The 21712-nt window shown below is 37.9% G+C and overlaps 1 protein-coding gene across 5 annotated transcripts in view; it reads right to left on the minus strand.

Annotated features, from left to right (window-relative positions):
- Nucleotides 1-378: 378 nt before the first annotated feature.
- LOC110827879 (uncharacterized) overlaps nucleotides 379-21712 on the minus strand; it is a 106279-nt gene continuing 84945 nt past the window's right edge. For all 5 annotated transcript variants that reach the window (XM_022059987.2, XM_022059986.2, XM_022059985.2 and 2 more), the window contains 5 exons: nucleotides 15978-16398; nucleotides 12705-13154; nucleotides 11174-11739; nucleotides 8229-10162; nucleotides 379-5766 (listed from right to left, as the gene is read on the minus strand). In XM_022059987.2, the coding sequence (XP_021915679.1) occupies nucleotides 5426-5766; nucleotides 8229-10162; nucleotides 11174-11739; nucleotides 12705-13154; nucleotides 15978-16187 (3501 nt within the window). In that variant the 5' untranslated portion in view covers nucleotides 16188-16398 and the 3' untranslated portion in view covers nucleotides 379-5425. The remainder of the gene's footprint in view (nucleotides 5767-8228; nucleotides 10163-11173; nucleotides 11740-12704; nucleotides 13155-15977; nucleotides 16399-21712) is intronic.

Here is a 21712-nt window from a genome sequence, read left to right on the forward strand (position 1 = left end):
AACAGTTGTGGCCTATTTCAAGGTACTATGCTGGCATTCATGTGGGTTGTTACATGGTTGATATGAAAACACAGACCCATGTGAGTGAAATGAAATCCCCTTTTTCTGTTGATATTCAGTGACATCATATGGACTCCTTTCCTCAAAGAGGTGTATAAATCCATTATAAAACTTTTGTAAAGGTATATTAATTTATTATTATATTCAGTTTTGTTGTCCACTTTATTACAAATATAATGTTTTTAATAATTTAAAGTTTGTTTTTGTCAAGAAATTTGAAAATGTTCTGCACAATGTATTGTGTATGAATACCAGCATTCTCCTTTCTAGAAGAAAGCTCTTACCAAAACTTGTATATGGATATATCACATTACAAGGTTCAAATTTCAATGTTTTATTTTGCTCAGTATGTTCTGCAAGGTTTCTTGCACTGATTCCTCAGTATTGCATGTGGCCTCTCTCTCTTTATGTCTTCTTATGTATGTATGTAACCTAGTAGTGCAACAACTAGAACATCAAATATTTCTATTGTCACTAAACAGCCAGTCAATATAGTATCAACATAACTTTACAATATAAATTCTACATTCAATAATGCGACTCTTGTTACTGAACTACATTGTGTGTCTTGTACTCTAAATATGTAAGTCATGTGCACACAGAATTCAAAACATAAAATAATACAAATAAAGAAAAGCGAGGCGCAATACATGGTTTATGAAGGATGTGTTGGTGTCTGTTTCCATTAACATGGTTTCACATTCAATTGTGAATTTTACATTGTTTCTAAAAGGCCCTCACTGAACCATGAAGTAACTGGAAATTTATGTTTCATATTCTGAGTGCACTCAGTAGACATTTCCCATAAAATTCAGATTTTCATAATTTGTCATCATATTAAATATTTATAAATCAACAATTATGTGAAAGTTACTTTTCTTTGGGAGAAGAAAGTTTGCTTTTATTGTTTCTCTTCTTTCACTCAAATATCATGAATTATACACTGAAAGAAATTTTACTGAAATTGTGTATGAAATGTACTTAATGCATAAATGAGTATAAATTGAAATATTTCTCTACAAAATATAACATTCATGGAGACAAACATACAGCTATTGTTTGTTATACGTCATAATATATTATCTCTTGTAAAATATTAAAATTTAGGTATCTTCTATTCAGTAAGATTGATACTGTTGGTACTCTGTGTTCTTAAACACATTTTAATAGTTTGCAGAAGTGTCTAAGATATGTTACTATTATGATACCATCCATAACTTCTTAATTACTTTATATCTACTCTCATGTTGGATCTGAAGTTCTCACAGCAGTGAGTATGAAGATGGCTATAGACACCCATCTTTAAACTCATGTTGTTGAAATTAACATGCTATCTGCATCTGTTCATATGGACCTAGATAACTTAAATGAGTTTGGAAATGTACATTACTGATCACTTCATTCTCTGCATTACACAGGCAGTGACTTTTAATCTTGTGCATTGAACTTGCAGTTTTCAATCTCTATAGTGTCACTATTAACTACAATATTACTGTGACTTTCTATTTGTTTTCTGTTAAATTCACTAATATTTTGTTCAAGAATTTTAATTACTGTATCATGTTTCTAAACATATCTGTTCAGACTAAATTTTACATTGTATAACATGTAATACATTTCACTGACCTATATTTTAAAATGACAAAGTTTGGGGACATAAATTATATATTTAATAATATAGTTTAATTTTAGGCCTAGTTTTGGCAGTTTAAAATCAAAGTGTATTGCTGAAATAAAGCCATTAAACATTATTGTTCCTAATTCATGCGACCGTAAAAGAAAACAAAGCCATCTTTTTATATGAAATTCAAATTTTCTAATTTTGCATTTATATATCACAGAACAGGATATGAATTGTCTAAACAGAAGTTGCACATGGTTCAAAACAATATTTTTTTAATTATTTGCCTTTTTCTTATAGTCATAATTTGTATTCACTGTTGAGAATTTATCACAACAGAAGGTAACATCCAGATCATAGGAATGTTGGAATCTAACTCAGATAAAAAACAAAGTGACTCTTAGGGATGGAAATTATGAAATGTAATTGTAATACTGCCAATAATTCAAAGACTGTTTCATCTAAGAATCTGTATTATAATATTTGATTTACTTAATCTACTAAGTACTTTCAAGGATTTAAATTTCTATACACTAAATTGTATTCTATCACTCTTGATTCATTCAAAATTTACAAATGAGAGAGATTCCAGTTCATTCAAATACTAGCAAAATCACTGTTTAAATATGTTGAACATTATGGAAATAAAAAAGGATCACTAACATAATTCTTTTGCGAGCCATTCCATGATGTGAGCAAGATCTAAGATTTTGTAAGGATCCGAAGACTGTTATCTCCTTTGTAACTCCATAGATGAATGTAATGGACAACATGTTTTCAATGGTTCATACCTTAGACTTAATTTGAATTTATTATTAATATTGTATTCTGAAATTATGTTTTATGATTTAAAATGGCATTTTCCAGTATTTTAATGAGATGTTGAAAATATACTTGCTTTCAATTTAGCAGCTGACAACAATATGAAATCTTTAAGTAACCATCCATTGTTTGTACAAAAATGTTTGTCAATTCACTTCCTTCATCCTTTGTTTCTTAACTTCAACTTTCTTGTTTCCCTTAATAAACTATACTCATAAACCATGTGATGAACTAAGAACACTTGTGAAATCATACATACTGAATCATATGTGAACTCATATATTTGAACTATAAAGGATAAGACTGATGCTATTAGTATTACGTAAATCAGGGATGACAAATCTCATGCTGCTTGGTGTTAAAATTGTATCAAACATTATCTACTGATAAGAAGTAGTGCCAACCATCCTCACATCTCCATTACGTACATGGTGAACTTCAATGAGGTATCTTATGCTATCCACTTTCAGATGTCTTCATATTTTGTATTGTGTGTGATTGATCTGAGAGTGGCTACTCACTCTGTGAAAAAGTTTTCAATTTGATTTTACCTGTTCCTTGGATGCAAATAGTAATGACATCATCATATTTTTTGTAACCATCTTTCTCTAGGGAAACTACTTTTTTGGGGTGAATATACAAAGTAACAGAAAAAGTGTATCTTGAGTAAAAGAAAGTATAGCTTCATGAACCACTGAAGTTATCAGGTGGTTCCAGATAATACTGACAATACCTATAATGACTGATGCCAGATAATGCTCATCCAGTGTCAGTGGCTCACCATCCCTGATCTAAATGAAGAAGTACATCCATTTTTAGCTGTGTAGATACAAGATACATAAAATAAGAGAGAGAGAGGTAAATTTTCAGTCTATTTTCAAGATGGTGGCAGTGCCCATCACAAAGCTGATTTTGAAACACCTGAATCATCACTGTTCAAGAAATAATATTGTTAAAAACAAATTGTGGTAAAACAAAAGGTGCAATACATGTCACTGTTAATTACGTCTGTTCTGTATACCTTAGGTCTGCACATTCACGAAAACAACAGCATTAAACAACAAATAAAGAAAACAAATCAAAAACTAATTTCACAGGCTCATTCATACTTCCAGGACACACAAATATACAAACACTTCCTTTGGGACGAATTGTGTTCTTTCAGCAGAGTATTAAAGGTCAGACACAGTTCAACAACTTGAGTATGTTGTTAAAATTGAAGACTAGCTTTTTTATATTCCAACAATACAACAGTTATTTATGAACACTAATTGCAAGGTATTTTCCTCACATAATCAACACAATGCATTGTAAATCATCAATTGTGAATGGGCTTATTTTATGAATTATATACATCATCTGTCCCATATCATTTCACACATGTTTAAATTGTCTGTTTTACATTGAGTGTAACAACATAGTACTGAATAAACCATTTAGTTCAGTTCAAAACTGTTATCTCCATGAACTGATGTACAGATCCTATCCTTAGTGTTCAGATAGAAAAGCTATCAATGTAAATATTAGCAAGACATACCAATATCATTAGAACAGATGTTATCTCAGTACAACACATAAAATACATACTCATATATCAACCACAAAAACTGGCACAGTTTTATGTATAAAGAATAATTTAATGATACATCACGTTTTAAAATACTTCGAAATGCAATGTCCTATTTATATTCTACATTATGTCACTACGAGGCATCCATGAATTTGTTTCTACAAAAATGTTACTCATTGCTGAGTTTCAGAAGTTTGTTGCTGTGGTTCTGATTGCAACGTGTGTAGCGTACATTAAAATAATGCTTAATACAGATACTATGATATTCTTTTGAATCCCTTGTTACTTCTACTTGCAGCACCAACTGTGTGAGCTGCAGTGATTCTTTCTTGCTTGTGGAATCATGAACGCTCTACCGTGTTTCGTAATTGATGTCACCACACAAGTTTACATGTATCTTGGAAAAGTAAAACTGATTTCTAGATTTGGTTTCCAGTATTTATAATATACAAAGGTAATAATAAATTACTGCACGACATTAAATCTTTATCAACACTAGAGCAGAGAAGTAAACACTGGTGTTCTGACAACATTTTGCTTCTTGTTTATCTACGCTATAATGTTCTACTAACATCAAATTTCTGAATCTGTTAATATTTCTATCAGCTATATAAATTAAGGTGCATGAAACTTCTGCTCATAATATTTGTTTAAATTTGAACAATATGGTTTCAAGAAGACAATATGGAGATAATTTCTGGAATAGCTAAATGGGGGGGGAACCTACAACATGAACTAATCTATGCAATAGATGACTTTCCTACCCTGTAACCCTTCAACTAATTTCGCATCTATACTAACAGGTCTTGAAGAATGAGCATCAAAGAATTGTTGAATATACACATGCATTTGACGAGCTATCGGAAGTATGTATTTGTTTCGTACCAAGAATAACTAGGTTCCTTTAGTGAACATGTATTTAAAGTTTTGACTGGGATCATTACAATTTTAAATTTCCTCGATTAAATTTCATCTGAACTGTAGAGGTAAGCCGACTGTTTTCTGTGAATTATTGGCTAATAACACATATTTGTAAAGATGAATGTCTTTGTCTAATTGAAATGACCTCAATAAATATTCCATGTTATTCCAACTCAAAATTTGGGGCAATTAAGTATGTATATTTGGATAAAACCCATTTTATTAACATCTTCCCACATACACACAAGTCTCGAAATGAAAACATAAACTTAGCTTAAATAACAAATATGAGTATTTTATCAGATCTGAACATGTAGGAAGGATAAGGAAGATATGGAAAGGCAAAACATGTCATAAACTTTCTGTATTAATTGCAAGAAATTAAAATGAAGGCAGTGCTCAGAAGAATCCTCAGTCCAGACACTGTGACCTTACTCTATCACATCTTGGCTGCATTTCTGACCCTTGTTACTGTTTGAACTACTCGTGGAATGTCTTCGACACAAACTGTCGTCTGAGGATTGTTGCTGTTCCTGCTGGCTGTAGGTTTCCTGCAATTTAGCGGACTGATCTTCTAAGCTCCTCTTGAGGCCCTCAATGGTATGGACCAGCATTTGACGCCGGAACAGAGACAGCTGACGCTGACACTGTGCTTTATCATCCAACCGCTGCCGTTCTTCTTCCTGAGCTTCTCGAACCTTGGCCTCCACTTCCAAGCGTTCTCGCCGTAACCTCTCCAGTTTCTCTCTGAGACTGTCTCCTTCAGACGCACCTAAAATTCAGATTGACACCAACATTTCCCGCTCTCAATATGACAAATTTAGCTGAAAACTAAACACCAGACTAAGATGTACCTGATTCATTCTTCAGTTACTTTAATGACGTTTTATCAACTGACTGATTTTCTCTCTCATTTTACTATTCTTGGATAACAGTTATTCTTTGCCATTTGCATAATACTTTTTATTTATTTTATTACATCTTGAATATTTTCTGGCAAAAATGTATTTTTATCAAGTACAGACTGATCAAAAAGTCACACAACTTATAATAAAATATTTAATAATGGTTAAAATTAAATAGAATTAGACTGGATTAATAAAGACAACACTGTTGTGACTAAACCTGATTTAAGAATGCCTAAACAAAAATCCATTTAATTCTACAATAAAGAGATAATGACTAGCTGCTGTCATGACTGTTTTAAAGTGACTGCCATTTCACTTTTCAATAAAGACTCTTAAGTCATGCAAAAGTGATGGAAGTAAAGCTCACTGATATCGCCATGGCATCTGTAACAGACAGGCGATATGATATACACGTTTTTAGTTTAACAAAGCATGACGGAGGCAGCATGACCTCTGAAACGTCGGTAAACATCTACCATACTACACGGCGCAACAACCCAGAAGACAGAAATATTACATACGAGTAAGAATGTTAGAAACCCAATATGAACAGAAACATGGGAATTTGTTTCCAGTGCAGAATATGTTTAAGGTAAAATCCTTCATTCTTAGATGAAAAAGGACATTTTTAAGATTGGTTCAATTACGCACTCAAGTTTCTGCCAAAACTTGGTACTCAAACCAACATCACAGACATAACCAACGGACAATAAATTCATCAGTTCTGAATCTTGTGTAGCGTTAGAGGTTAAATCCTCGAAATTAACGGTGGTGATTAACTGCAATACTGAGCCTAGTAGTCTCATTTACGCTTAAAATGTACATTTACATCTGACATCGTAATTAAACACGAGATTTATGTATAGGGATGAGTACACAATCGCCTTTGCATCCAACATTATAATCATAGCTTATGGACCTAATTAATCTGTGAAATAATAATGAGCAAATAATCACATTCTGTAACAGGGAAACAGTTTAAAATCCATACCACTTCGTTTAATTAACTGCATCAATTTGAAAGCCTACAGTATTCTTATACTGGGTAGATATCTGACAAACACTTCCAAGTAATTTATTTAGTACTAATTGTGATTACATTATGTGAGCTGATCCTAAAAACACGCAGTCTCCCAGTGTGCAGATCGGTACAGTTATGACGCTCTAGATTTGTATTCAAACGGTACCTCGTTCGAGTCTCAGATGGCTTAACGAATATCCTAACGGTGTTTTGATGGTTAGGTAAATGTGTCAGTAACTTCAGTAAGATGCATACTAAATCAACCACGACTGCTTCCTTCCAAACCCTTAACTAATAACAATTCATCACAATCTTCCCATCTAATATGATAATATTTTACTACCGCAGTTGAAACAGCTTCATTAATAGTCGAAGATTAACGCTCGCCGTGCCGATACGGCAACTTCTTCTGCGTTTGAGAAACGCGTGCAGTCTACCGTCAGGGGGTATGTTGTTTTTGTTATCACAGATTGCGCTAAAAGTGAACAAAAAGTCAAAAGTATGGCTGTAGGTGTCGCTCTTTCTCAGTCTTAGGGGTGGGTGGTCAGCGTGAAGCCAGACCACGCTTTACCCCCGGGAAAGGACCACGGTAACCATTGGACAGGAGGCTGGGTGGGCTCCAGAGCCTATCTGGACGCAGAGACTAGAAGAAAAATCCTGTCGGGAATCGAACTCCGGTCGTCCAGTCCGTGGTAAATCACCATACTAAGATAATTCGGTTCTAATGAACCCAAACTGGAGAAATAATATTTGTTCCTTTGCGCGTTCCGTGCATCAAACGACAGAACGAATTTAAATTTAATATGGCACTGGCAATGGGTTGGATCAATTTAATCTTGTTCTTTATCAGTCTACTTATCTTTCCATTTCACAAGAAACTCAAACATAACTTTAATCAGCATAAAATAAATTACAAGCTAACCAGATACAGCATTTAGTAAAACGAAGTTCTGTTTCGATGCAGCGGTAATAGTTAGTTTTCTTAAAATCTCATCATGGCATACGACTGACATTTGTAAATAAAGGACTAACAACACGCAATAATTTACCGGCACTTTGGTAATACAATAACCAGGAGGGCCTATATATTGAAACTGCGTAACATATTGGCGTCTACCAATGAAAAACACCTTATATTATCGAATATTCGCGTTTAAACATTTAAAATAATAATAATCGGATAATAATAACAAACCTTTCGCCTAATACTCTCGCATGGCACAAACAAACTTCACTCACATTTCTACATTTAATCGGTGAATATAAGAAAATAAGAGGAACGAGGAACATAAAAGAGAATCTTACCTTTATCACTGTCCTTACTTTCCATTTCTGCTTTGATGCGAAGTGACGCCTGATGTTGACTCTTCTCCAGAGACTTCTGGAGACGGTCAAAGGTAGCACTGCATGTATACACCTTCCTCTTGACGGGTTCGCTCTGGGGACAGTACCCAGCACCGCCGAACTCATGCCCTAAGTCAATAGATCTGAAGGTGACCAGTGGAGGACGCTGGTGAATGGGAGACTTCTTCGGAGACCGCTTAGGGGTGACTGAGCCATCTGTATCAGTCGAAGACGAGCTTGAGGCGTGGACCAAACCTTCTGGAGCGTTGCTTCGTCCTCTCCTTCCAAACTCTCGCGGTATCGTCCCCTCATTACACGTACGAGAAGGAGAGGTACTTCGATTTCTCACTCTACCCCTATTTTCACCGACAATCCGTTTTGGGTAATTAGATGCAGTGTTAATCACTTCTCGTTTTATGGCTATGTTATTTTCATTATCACCAGACTCTCCTGGAACATTTTGTTCGTCAGTTTCTGTAATTTTATTTACATTCTCGTTTATGGAATTATCAATTCGTCCCTTACACGTACGCACTGGTGGTGTTGGTACATACAAATTCATACATTTTTCAGAATTGCTCTTTATACTAACCAAAATATGCTCTGCTTCCAAAATAAGTTCTTTGTATTTACGATCGGCTTCTCTGTCAGCCTCTATCAGAGCCAACTCTGAAGAGAATGTCGTTAAATATGTAGAAGTTGGTATTGACCTCTGAAATTCATCACTTCTGGCGCCACAGCTAATGGAATTAGAGCGTTTCTTCATCAAGGTGTCCGCCATATTGGGAGACATTTGTAAGTCACTATTGTTACCGCTCTTATTTGCAGCTAAACGAATTCTGTTAGCCTCAACATAAGGCCTGATTCTCGAGGGTGACAGAATATTCTTCCTGGTTTCTGCAGCGTCGTCATTAACAATTTTCTTTCTTAAGGAAACAGGTGTGTTCCCAGCACTTTTAGTTCCGTTCCCATTAACCCGAAACAGCATTTTTTGCATTAATATACGATTTAAATTATATACACCTGAATTTTCAGCTTCAACAATACTAATTTTCTCCTTAGAGCTGAAAGTGACTCCGTTGTTATTCGTAGCCAGAGGAACGGCTTCACTCGTCGCACCTCTAATGCTGCAATTTCTACGCATTGAACAGCGCAATTTCCTTTTCTCGCTGGAAGATCTCAAACACGCACTGCCGGCCACTGCGCTCGTCGGCCCAGTCATCGGCTCGTGATGTCTTCTGAGTCTACTGCCATCTCTCGAACTTCTTCTGTTTAGTCCTTCCTCGTTGTTAAACTTCCTTACACTAGCTCTTCTGAAGGAAGGTCCTGGACTTCCGCTCGTGTTTTCGTCTTTGACATGGCGGCGAGCGCTTGAACGCCTCATAAATGATTCACGAAATCGCATGGTTGGTTTCCGTATAAACTCCACTCCGGAATGCGGCATGTGATAAGTGCAATGTCCTTTATTAACAAGTCCTTTCGCAGAACTTGAAGATTTGTCTGCATCCTCATCTAAATCTAAAGGATTTAGTTCTAAATAAGAGCCGTTATCGATGAAGTCCAACTCCTCGTCGTCGTGGGGATCTCTTTCATCACCACCGTCTTGCCCCGTATCGAAGTCCGTTTCGCCATAATCTTCTTCACAGTCTGTTGGATCACTGTCACTTAAAATGTCCGTTTCTTTTTCGTACACGTAACTTTCGTCGTATTTCCCCAACATTTCATTTAAGGTCAGGTCATCATCGGAGAGGTCACTGGTGTTGTTAGTGGCCGTGTGTGAACTTGATGACGAAGAGGTCGAACAAACGCTTCCACGATGATGTTTGCTCGACGAATCGCCACCACCCGATACATTGCTGTCGCCAGGGGGTGTATGACACCATCCGCGGTGGCGCCTAACGGAGAAAGCGTTAAATTAGCTGTTTGTTTTAGCGTTAAAATATGCAACCCAATGAGATCATCTGCCTGATTGAGTAATTAAATGACTGACTAGCTTTCAGCAACCAACTAACTGGCCAATTTATTGTGTGACTGACTACCCAACTAAATGATTTATCCGTGATATCGATTCTTCCTTAAGCAAGATGTGACAGCTATCCATAGCAAGCCAGTTAATTTACGTTAACATCTTCAGAAGTAGGCTCACTTCTTTAAAACACATTTTAATATTATTTTTCCATTTACGCCGAAGTCTCCCAAGATGTAATTTATTCCAACAAAAACTTTTGTGTTCTTTCTTGTTTCTTCGTGTTTTTATACATCTCTCTCCCCTTTTCATTTGTTCCGATTTTGGCAGCATGTTTGTTAGGAATTAAATCCTCCGTAACATTTCGCTAATAATCCTCAGACGATGGTTTAAATTGAATTACTAGAATGTAAAACATTTACTAAACCATTTACATCAAAGACGTATATATATATATATATATATATATATATATATATATATATATATATACCATAAATTTTAATATTCACTACCTCTAAATTTTGCCAACTGAATTTATTTTTGGTTTTTTTGTGGTTTTCAGAATTATCAATGATCATTTCCATGAACATTACTGGTCTTTAAAATAAGGAGGCATTTTAATATTTTCTCTCGGGTGAGAACTGAACTTCGGGTTACAAAATTTTATTATTAGAAATACGGTTCGTGTTAAAGCCGAAAGAAAAATATAATTATTTGCCCATTACCAGGTACATAAGTGGAGTTATTCTTATTTTAGATTCTACGGATCAGGGCGTATGTCCCACTGCAATTTATAATAATTTAAATATTTGGAGCGACTCTTTGTACAAGGGAATTAACGAAGTAAGAGGAATACATGATGAACAAGAAAGAAAGAGTAAGTTTCACTGTTGGATGGACAGAATAAATGTTAAGGAGGAGAAAGTCTGCTACTTACGGACTCCTGACATTCTCCTCTGAAGTACGTTCATCCTCTTTGGGCATAATTCGTGGCTGCGTCGGTTGCTTCCTGGGTAACGTTACGTCACTTCCGCTTCCATAGGAAGAGGAGGACTCTCCTGGTCTCGCCAGAGCACGTTTACACTCTGCGCCGGACGAACAGGAGCTCATGTTGGTGGACGATTCGGCCATTCCAGGCTGCACCGCCCTCGGTGTAAACCCGCAGGTATTGTTACTGCTGGTAGTCGAACTGTTTGTGCCGATCGCTGAGGAATTTGAAGGCGTGCTGGACGGAACCCAAGGATTGGTTCTGATGCGGTTCCGCTGACGGGGAGAAGCTGTTAGTTGGGCCACACTTTGAGGGCAGAGGGAGGAGCTGGTTGCGTTGCTGCGGACGCGACTGACGTCAAGGGAAGTCTCAAGCCCTGTTGATGGCGGAGGTGCGTCGTCTAGTTGAGCAAAGCTTGTCCTGATTGATGCTGAAAACCGGCGACTGTCATCGCACGATTCAGTCCTCCTGTGGCTATGGCGGTGTGACCTGGAGGACTCGGGGGCTGGCAGGGCCTGTACAGGAACAGGGACACAGATCAGCTGACGTTACGACGTCTTACTTACTTTCTTAACGAGAAAGAGCGGGCGCACGACGCCTGTCTGCGATGGTTCGTAAACCCAGTGGCACGAGCTACACGGAAGGGCCAAACCAGGAAGTTTGACAGCTATTTACATGGCTCTCACTTTATAGGTACAGTTATTATACCGGCAACTCAGCGAATCTTAATGCAAATACTGCATAAGAAATTACACGTATATTTAAAGACTCCATAAAATGTTTATTCAAGACGTTTTCGTCTCAAGTAAATAAATAATTATCAAGACAAATACAAACATGAACTTACATCTTAAACGAGTAAAAGTTATGTATCAAGTTTCATCAAGACTAAAACATCGCAAAAGTTCAACCCTGGCTATTAAGTGAGGAGGGGCCTTCAAACGAACGAAGCTAAATCAACATTCAGCAAACTGAGCTTCACTGTGACATGTAGGCTTCGGGCGCTGTTACTTGTGAGCAGGAAAATGATCGGAAATAACTAAAACTGTGGCCTTCGAATGATACAGTTTTACGAAATGCATATGAATGTTGAAACATAGAAACACTGTGAGGGTTCATATGTTAATAATTAAACTTAGACTACAGGATATTCAATGAAGTTATCCACCTTAGGCGTGGACCAGTAGCGAATTATAGTCTAGAAGTCAGGTCGTGCGCGAATGCAACATTATTAAATACCCCGTACATTCGTATCACAATCCTAAGGTACTTTAACAACATTTATAATTGTATGTGGCTGTTTACAAAATATATTTTATATTCCTCCAGTTTTAGTGGTCTGACAGTACACTAGTCAGCATGCTCAAAACGCCTCCCTTAAACAAGGACTCTGAATCGCCAGGCCAACCACAAGACCTCTATTGGAACACAGGATCTTCATCGAAGACTATTAGAATCTCCAATATAACCTCTTATTTACCTTAGGTGTGGATGTATGCTTAAATCGACGCCCTTCGAACGCTTCCCCAGCGCTCAGAATCTCCACCTCGACCACGCAGCCGTTCCTCAGGTCTCTAGAGACCTCCTCTCTGACGTGGCCGTTAGCCAGGTGTCTGTAGGCCGGAACGGCCACGGGGTTGCAGGGGGCTGTCGGAGTAGTCGCTGCAGAGTGGAAATAGTGCGTGCCGGTCCGGATGTTGATGTAGTACTCCGGCGGGAGCGAAGCCCCTGGCGAGGTACCGTCGGTCGAGTAGCCGGTGGAATATGCCGACTCCGGTGACGATAAGTTGTTGCCCATGTAGCCGTGATGGAGGAGGTGATGGTGGTGATGGGGCGGCAAGGCGATCGTCTCCATTGCGTTTCCGCACGAAGAAGATCCACTGGCAGGGCAGTGATGGGTGTCAGGGTACGTGAGTCCGCAGCGTAACACCTGGCAAAATATAAGGCAAAGTTCTACCTGTGCCTAAATACCACAACCTTCAAGCACAGATGTGATGTGAAGTGAAATCTCTACGTATTCTAGTATAGCCTACAACACTAAAGGAAACAGTTGCCGCAAAGTTTTTCTAAACTTTTGTAAAATGTGTGTATTATTATGACATTTTGTTCGAACGTTATTTCAGACAATAGATAATGTCAAAACAAAATGCCCCAACGCCTAAAACAGTGTGTATGAACGAGGTAGTGAGAAGGCCACCGAAATCACGTCAAGTCGTCCAGCCAGTAGCCAGACTCAGGCTGAGAACAAGAAGAGAGCGAAATATCTGTGACAGATAAATTTACTCAATTTACGAATTTTCTTGATTTTTTTTTTTTTTTTTTTTTTTTTTTTTTTTTTTTTTTTTTTTGTTGATAGAACTGTACTCCAGAAGGAGTAAACACTTTCCTGACACGTTCTTGGCTATCTAGCGTTCAACTGAAGATACAAATCTGCTGTTGCAAAGATATTCGCACTACAAAGTCAGATATTTTTTCTTGCATATGCCTCCTGTTATAAATTTCCACTACAATGAAAGCGCGACAAGCATTACTCACAATCCCTTCCGTCCTCGCAACAGCTAGTAGTCGTCTCCGAGAGTTTCATAAAAAAGGAAAGTACCCTTACTCGGAGACCAGTCGAGTGCCGGGTCAGAGATGAAGCCTTTAACTTAGGGCCGAGGTTATGATAAGCTGCTGGTGAAATGATAATTACCAGGGGAAAATACAAGAACCAGGAGAAAAACCTGCTTCAGTCGAAGTAACCCGGGAATGAACCCGGATCTTCTCGGAGAGAAGCCAGCATTTATCTAAAAAAGTCATCTCCTCTTAGTCGCACAATAACAAATGAATGTATCTCGTCGGAATGTACTTCTTGTCCCTTTAAAGTTATAAATTTCAGAAACGGGAATAATGCGCGGAATATTACACAATATAAGAAGTTTTATAAGAAAAAATGCCTAGGAATATGTCCAAATGCGGTTGCCCATTGTTTTTGTATCAAGGCATGGATTACACATTTATTCTCTCCCAGTATATTATTATACCTATAAGTTATTTACACAGAAGAACAATAAATGTATGCATGATATAGGAATAAGTTCCTGTCCTGTCTCGTGTTACAACTATCGATTTCACCTGATACCGGGTGTCTACTAAAACTAAGGCGAATCTAATTTTTGTTTCATCGGAAGAAATCAACTCCAACTTCACAAATATTTCAAATCAACCTGTGTAGATTTTCATATAAACGAATCAACGCACATAAGCATTGTAATTTTTACAATACCAGTCAGAGGTACAGCGTAAAGTATCGATACAACAGTCAAGGGTGCTACATTCTCTTCTACACCGGCGCTTTGTTACTCTGTGACTTTCATCGCCGTTGAATACACTGTCAGGACATGGGTCTGCGCACTGTCACTTCCTGCACAGACTAAGCGACAGGGCGGGTAATCTCAGCCTTCATACCAATCACTTAACCTAAATTTATGTTACGATCTGAGAAAAGAGACTGGGGCTAATCCCATTTGACCGTGTTCCCAGCTTTAGAGAGCTTTAAATTTTGGATTAGTTGAGGATTCGACCGAAAGAGCTGTCCATTGCTCAGCGGACCAAATGATCTCCGTGGGAGTCTTAGGACCTCTACTACTCTTGTAGTCATGTACTTCGCTGAGCTGTAGACTTCTGAGAATACGAGTAAGATAGAACTCCAGCTGTCCCCAAAACAAGCCCATGGTCTCCAGTTCTGAGACCGTCCCTCCAACATGTAATATAGTACTGTAAAAGTAAAGTTTGTCCCACTATACGCCATGTAGGCGCTTGGGGGGAGTGAAGGTATAGCTCCTCTCTTCCTTGACCTCGGCACTAGATGGGGGTGAGTGGTCAGCATCACGCCCCGATTATCGTACTGTAGGCTTTTGAAATGAGAGTTGTTCTTAATTCTAAATGCAGAGGTTAAACATGGCGAGGGAATTGAAATTAACGAATGAAAGAAAAAATAAGCAATCAAACAAATACAAGAAAAGGAACAAAGAGAAACAAATGATGGAAGAAAGCAGGAAAAACAATTTAGAAAATACACATAATTTTAATGCGTTTTCCAGAATCTTGCCTTTATCTTTTGTAAATGGAACCAGTGATAAATAAACTATGCGTAACTAGAGGATGTCGTCATCATGGAGGATTCCCACACGTGGTTATGCGGCTTGCTGAAAATTTCCGAGGTAGATTTTTTCAACTCAGTCTTTACCGTGCGCCAGAATTCATGCAGGTCTTCACGTTAACTTATCGTCTTTATTGTCAGAGTTCAACCAAAATTGAAATGAGTCGACAAATTTTAGTAAAACTAGCCATTTTTAATTCATTATTCTTGGTTTGGTCTTTAAAGGGATAAAAAGAATACATATTATCACCTGAAGACGGGGGCACAGCCAGCCCCTGAAATGAAACGACAGATTTATTTAAAAAAAAAAACAATACTGAATGGTACACCACCGGCAAAACCTTTAGTTATCAGAGAGGGGAAAAAGAACGCTAGAAGGAGATTAAGAAAAAATAACTGCAGAAGAAAGAGACGTCGATACGGAAGTGACGTTTGACAGAAGGAAGGACGATAAGCCGCCTCCTGTCACGTGTCAAGATCAGTCTCAGATTCACTCCACTTGACATGACCCGCACTTGGAGTCCCTGCTGATTGACAGGTCTTTCGGCCTTCCTTCAGGACCTGAATTTAACACACCCTGCACTTCCATAAAGCCACATCGAATTAACTTACGTGCTGGTTTTTCTGAGGCTCATCTTTTTTAGCTGTAAGGGGGCTCGTAGGGGAATTCCCCGCGGAGTCCAACAAAGGTCTTTCCGGTACGACTTTGCTGCTCTGCTTCCCTTTGCTGCCACTTGCCTCTTTGCAGCGCTGCTGTTGTTGTTTCTTCCTCGGTCGCACGATGTGCGTTTCCATCCACGACCGAAATTTAATCCCAAACATTAGGCTTTGTTAGATTTATAGTTACGTCTATGCTTCAGATTTTGAAGTCAAAATCAATATGGCGCCTGCATATAAATTCACGTTTCGTCTGCTGATTTTATTCCACGCCATTCAACAAGAAAAAATGGCGTCATTGTGGTTGTCATGTATCTTCTTATTTTGACCCAAATGTATTTCTCTTGACATCCAAACGATTTATTTGTTATACATCCTGAAAGAAAAGAGATGGGAATGATTACATAATGAGAAGCTTCATAATCGTAAACAAATGTTCACCTAACAATGTTAGAAACTTAGCGTAAGCGAAGGGCTAATGTTAAAATTAATCTTACAAAAAACACATGAGCGTATGGGCTGGATTCAACTCGTGACTGGTTACAGCAAAATATTTGGGGGTTTTATAAACACAGCGATGATGATTTGTTGATCTGCTAGCTAACTATAAGCTTTTCAAATTAGACTCTCTACTATAGAAGTAGTTTATAATTTATATTTTAGTGACTGACAAAATACTCTCAAAGCGCAAATTCTACGTAAGTATTCAACAATAAACATCGAAGCATCTCTAAAAAGAATATCAAGTTACAAAGAGATGATTATTTCTTGGGATGCTGCACCGTCCAGGGCGACCGCCGTGATGATGGAGGCAATTTTACCAAACTAGAAGGTGCAACATCCCTTAGAATACAGCTAGAAGTTAGAAATAGCACGTTCTATGTTACTATTTCATAAATTTAATTCTATATCTGTGGTTTTGTCATTGAGTGAAGGAAGTCAGATACATTCCAGATCCAATTTCTTAATACCTTCGTGACATTTAGGAAAGAGCAGGAAATTTCAGTAGAAGGATTTTGACGTCATCTTATAGGACCAGTCTCATTTGTCTGTCTGTGCACATAACCCATGCCGTAACACCCGCGTATCAGCTCCATTCGGATTTTCCAATCTCGAAATGTCAACACCAATAATCACTTTCCTTGCCTCTTCACCAATCCACACTTCGCCGTCCCTCTCACGAGGGGTTAAAGCGTTCGTGTAAGCTTTCTATTTCTAACCTACAAGGACATTTTGTGGTCTTTAGATCCCATGAGGAAACGGAAGTTGGTACTCGTAAGGGCCGGGGGTTAGAGATGAACTACTAATCCCCATTCCACTCACTCTGAAATATGATTTGTCGTATACTCTCAAATGTTATTCTTCATTTCAGATGACTGATGAAGTACAACATAAATGACAGGGACCTGTCTTCGTAATATTTATAATTTATTCTCAATAATTGGATAAAATCATGGTTTTATCCACAAAACAACTTAACAACTTTCAATAACATATTTTATACGCTAAAAACTAAAACATGGTATCGGCGCGATACTTTGGGGTTTGTGGTAAAACTCGTTCTTCCACAACTGGCACAGCTTGTTCTCTAGGAAGATCTGATGGCGTTTAGTCGCCGTGAAATTTTCAACTCTTGCCAAATAATTTAATGGTTCCCACTGGCCTTAACTGTAGTATGAAGCATAAGAATCAAAGCATCAGACGCTATACGATCTTTTCGGAGTAATTATAATGCTTGTCTATGAACCCACAGGTAAAATCGAAAGATCATGGTAGTTACTCATGAACATTACAGATTCAGAGACATTAATATTCCATTTACTTTTTCAAAATTGAATTAGCGGGCCAGATGGTGTAAAATGTCTTTCCCCCTTATACTAGAAATACACTTGAGAATTTCAATTCACTTTTAAGAGCCGCTTTCCTCGTCTTGGTTAAGAGTTAAGTTCAGATTCTGGCTCTGACAGTTCTGCCGGCTTTGAAGATAAGGAGTGGCAGGATAATCACATTTTACAAACCCTGAAAATACGCCAGACTTTCAAGTAAGTTACAAGCATCTGTAGTATCTATCGAGCTGACTTTGAAAATTACTAAACTCGGTTAAATATCTGATTATAATAAGCGCATCTTCACATTCTTAGCTGAGCGACGGAAAAAATGTAACTACTCTAATTACAACTTCAGTATCCTTATGTCGTGGCCTGCAAAAATATTCAGACATGAACCGAGCCAAAGGAGATGCAGAAGAGCGTTCCTTAGCCTAACGCCCAAGCACCACGCCAGGCAAATACACACAGGTGTAAAGTTAAAGCTTTACGCATTCTAATATGAGACAAGTGAGTGGTCGGCTTCATTCTCCGGCTGCTTTAAACCAATGGAACGAGACGCCTGTATCAATTTAAGAGGAGGTTACGTGGACCTCGAATGCGGATGAAGATCTCACAGCGTCGCAACGTAGAATATCGTGATGGATGAAATATCTTGTACCAATCGGAAATAGAAGGACTTTATTGACTGAGTCAAGTGAGACGCAAATTACATCCAAATTTGTAAGTCCGTTACAGACACGATGCATTTGACGGCGCTGTTTACGTGGCAATTACTTTAATCACAATAAACCCCAAAAACTATCTTATTAAAACTCTTATGTATAAGATTTGGGGTTCTTAAGGTGGTGGAAATTTCGTCTGGCATGTGATTAGCAACGGTTCGGAGAAACAACGCCTCTATTTTCAGAGTAGACCAATCTTCTCTGTGGATAAAGACGATATGTTCCTGCCAAACTTCAGCAACCACCTACAAGATCCATATGACCACTTTAGAGGGCATGTCCATTATAACCCACTATTATAAATCCACAATTGTATTAGGTAAACAAGCAAACCTCGAATTGTATGTCGCAATAATACAAAACCGACATTCTGACGTGCCAACGCATGTATATGCACGCCGGCTTCAAACTATATGTACACACACAATATCAGTACAGTGTGAATATGACAGCGCCTGTTTGTTCAGCAACATCTTTAACATGTTTGCGAGGCGGGTAGCATAACTGGTCTGTGCAGGCGTCTTTATTTACAAGAGCAGAGCTTAGGTGTGACAAGGGTCATAATATAAATGGGAAATTGAAAAGGCTACTCTAAAACCATTCTTCGACGTCATTAACTATTTAAAGCCCAGAGGGAACTGTATGTCCCACCTGCTTCAACAAACAATAATTCATTCTGTATAAACGGGTTTCGTATGATTATCACCGTAAACTAGCAATTATTTCCTTCAACAGCACTGAATTATAATGGTGAAGAGTTGTGTTTTCTTTGTGGTATGGACTGAATTCTTAAATATTGTTTAGATTAGCTTCAACTTCAAAGGGGTTAACACAAACATGAGAATTTTGCAACACTTTGTTAAAGCTCAAAAGCGCAATAATGAATAAATGATGCAAATAGTAATATATCGAACACAATATTACATTAACTTTTAAAGTACCAAAAGTTGAAATGCACAATGCCATAAATTTTTTGTACACTAAATCTAAAAGGTCCATTTAGCAGATCTGTGCACTGCGTGGTAAAGAACGCCGTCCCCTTTCGTTACGTTAATTTCAGAGGACGTATTGCAGTATGTGTGGTTCATGTAAGCTGATGCTACTGGTTCCAATGCGATCAATACAGTTCCTAATGCTACGTCTTTCCCCACAATAATACCATACAAAACTACCATTCGTCTGGTACATGATGAAAGGCAGTGAGTAGAAACGAAAGGACGTGTGGGCGGCGGGGTGGGGTGGGGGGGGGGGGAAATGCCTGTCCAATGCCGCAAATAGATGCTTAGGATTATCAGCCCCCCCCCTCCCCCCCCCCCTTATTTCAAGTTCAAATGAAATGTTCTTTCGTTTTGGAAGACTGTGGAAGAGTGGAAACATTTCCTCCACAAATTCGACGTCACGTATTTTTCGAATATACAAGTAGTTTCTGGCATCGATGCATTTTATTGTTTACATCATAGCTTCCTAAGAAATGTGTCTTTAAAAGTAGTTAAGACGTGAAAATTTATGTGACAATGAAATGTAAAAACATAATTAACAGTAAATTCGGTATTTTTCTTTAAATTCAGTTACTTTTGCTTTCGTAATTTCAAGCTTAAACGCTTCGCCAAGATTTCTTCTTCCCATTCAAGGATTGAGACCCCTGACCCGTTCCAAGACTAAAGGAACTGTTGTCTCCATCTCCATGTTGGAAGCCCAATGTCCCGTCTTCCAACAGGATGAAAGAAGTATGTTTGCCAAAGCAGGCGATCAGGAGGCACCCTCTCTACATGATTATGTCATTTCTTTTGGCATTCTCGTATTTCTTCTGTGTTTGTTACATTACATCTCCACTTCTTATTTTATACGTTAATAAAACCCCCAACACGAATTTCTAAAGTCTTATTTCCGATGTTTCTGTTCCCCCTTTGTCTTCGTCTCTTAATACCCACGTTTCGCTCCCATTCTACAGGCAAATTTCGAAATTATGTTATGCAATCATTGTTTTATTTATTTCCTGATGTTATTTCCGAAGTATATTTTAATGCCAAGATTTCGTTTATTAAAAATATATTTCTTGTAGATTTTACTCTGATATTCCAATAACAATAATTATATAATTTTTCGAATAATAATAACAATAAATAACAAGCCCTGCAGTCTGTAAGAACTAGGATCTCACCGAGACGTAATTTCATGCCGGTTCAGAAGCCATCCCGTCACCCTTTTGCATACTAGCTACGAATTATTCCAGACGAGAGAACAAGAAAGGATAAAGCAGACGTAGGGAAGAAATATAGGGAACAGAACAGACAGACAAAAGAATAAGACGACAAATTTCTGCTGCGCAAGTCTGAAATGAATTCTATCATAAAGAGATAAACTTTCTGTTCACGATTTTGAAGCAGGGATATGAGAGTCATTACATTATTACTGCCATAATGTCGAATATATATTTCTGTGCACAGCTTCTGCTGCTTCATATAAATTATGAAGGTAATAAACGTGTCAGACATAACCTCAAAGTTCTGCACCATCGCCACCGTTGAAATTTGTAACACAGAAACAGACAAACATCAAAATTTCACGTTTAGGTCATTAGTTACAGTCACGAAATCGAAAAAATTAAATACAAAATTCATGTATCAGACATGTTACTGTTTTACAATGTACTTAAAACTAAACGTTATAACAATCAATTATTTTATTTTCATGCTGTTACGTAAGTGGCTCTAGAGTCGTTCCCACTTACGAAGCTCACAGGCCGCAGTGTTGGTACTAATGAAGATATTAAATTAAAAAGAATAAAATGGAAGTGGCGTTTAGTGGCATGTTATTTACACGAAAGTTCATGAAAGTCTGTCTATCGTGTCGTTATTAGGACAGACATACAGACATAAGCTTACGCTTCCTTATAAGGCACTAAGTATGGTAAAGCCGTACAGTCGGTGCACATTGCTACAGAACCTTCTGGCTAATGATTCTCTCACTGTGCACTTCCTTTATGTGCCAACATTATTCTTTGGATTTAGATGTTTGATTTCTCTGTATCCGCCATCCTCTATTACGTTCCTTCATCCTTCTCATTATTCTGTTTCCTTCCGCTTTTCTCCCTAGAATCTTCCCCCTTCAGAACTGCATTTCAAGACAGCCATAGTAT

This window comes from Zootermopsis nevadensis, unplaced genomic scaffold (assembly GCF_977971745.1).
Source record: "Zootermopsis nevadensis isolate Lab colony 2312 unplaced genomic scaffold, Znev_1.0 Znev_ptg000003l, whole genome shotgun sequence".
NCBI lineage: Eukaryota > Metazoa > Arthropoda > Insecta > Blattodea > Termopsidae > Zootermopsis > Zootermopsis nevadensis.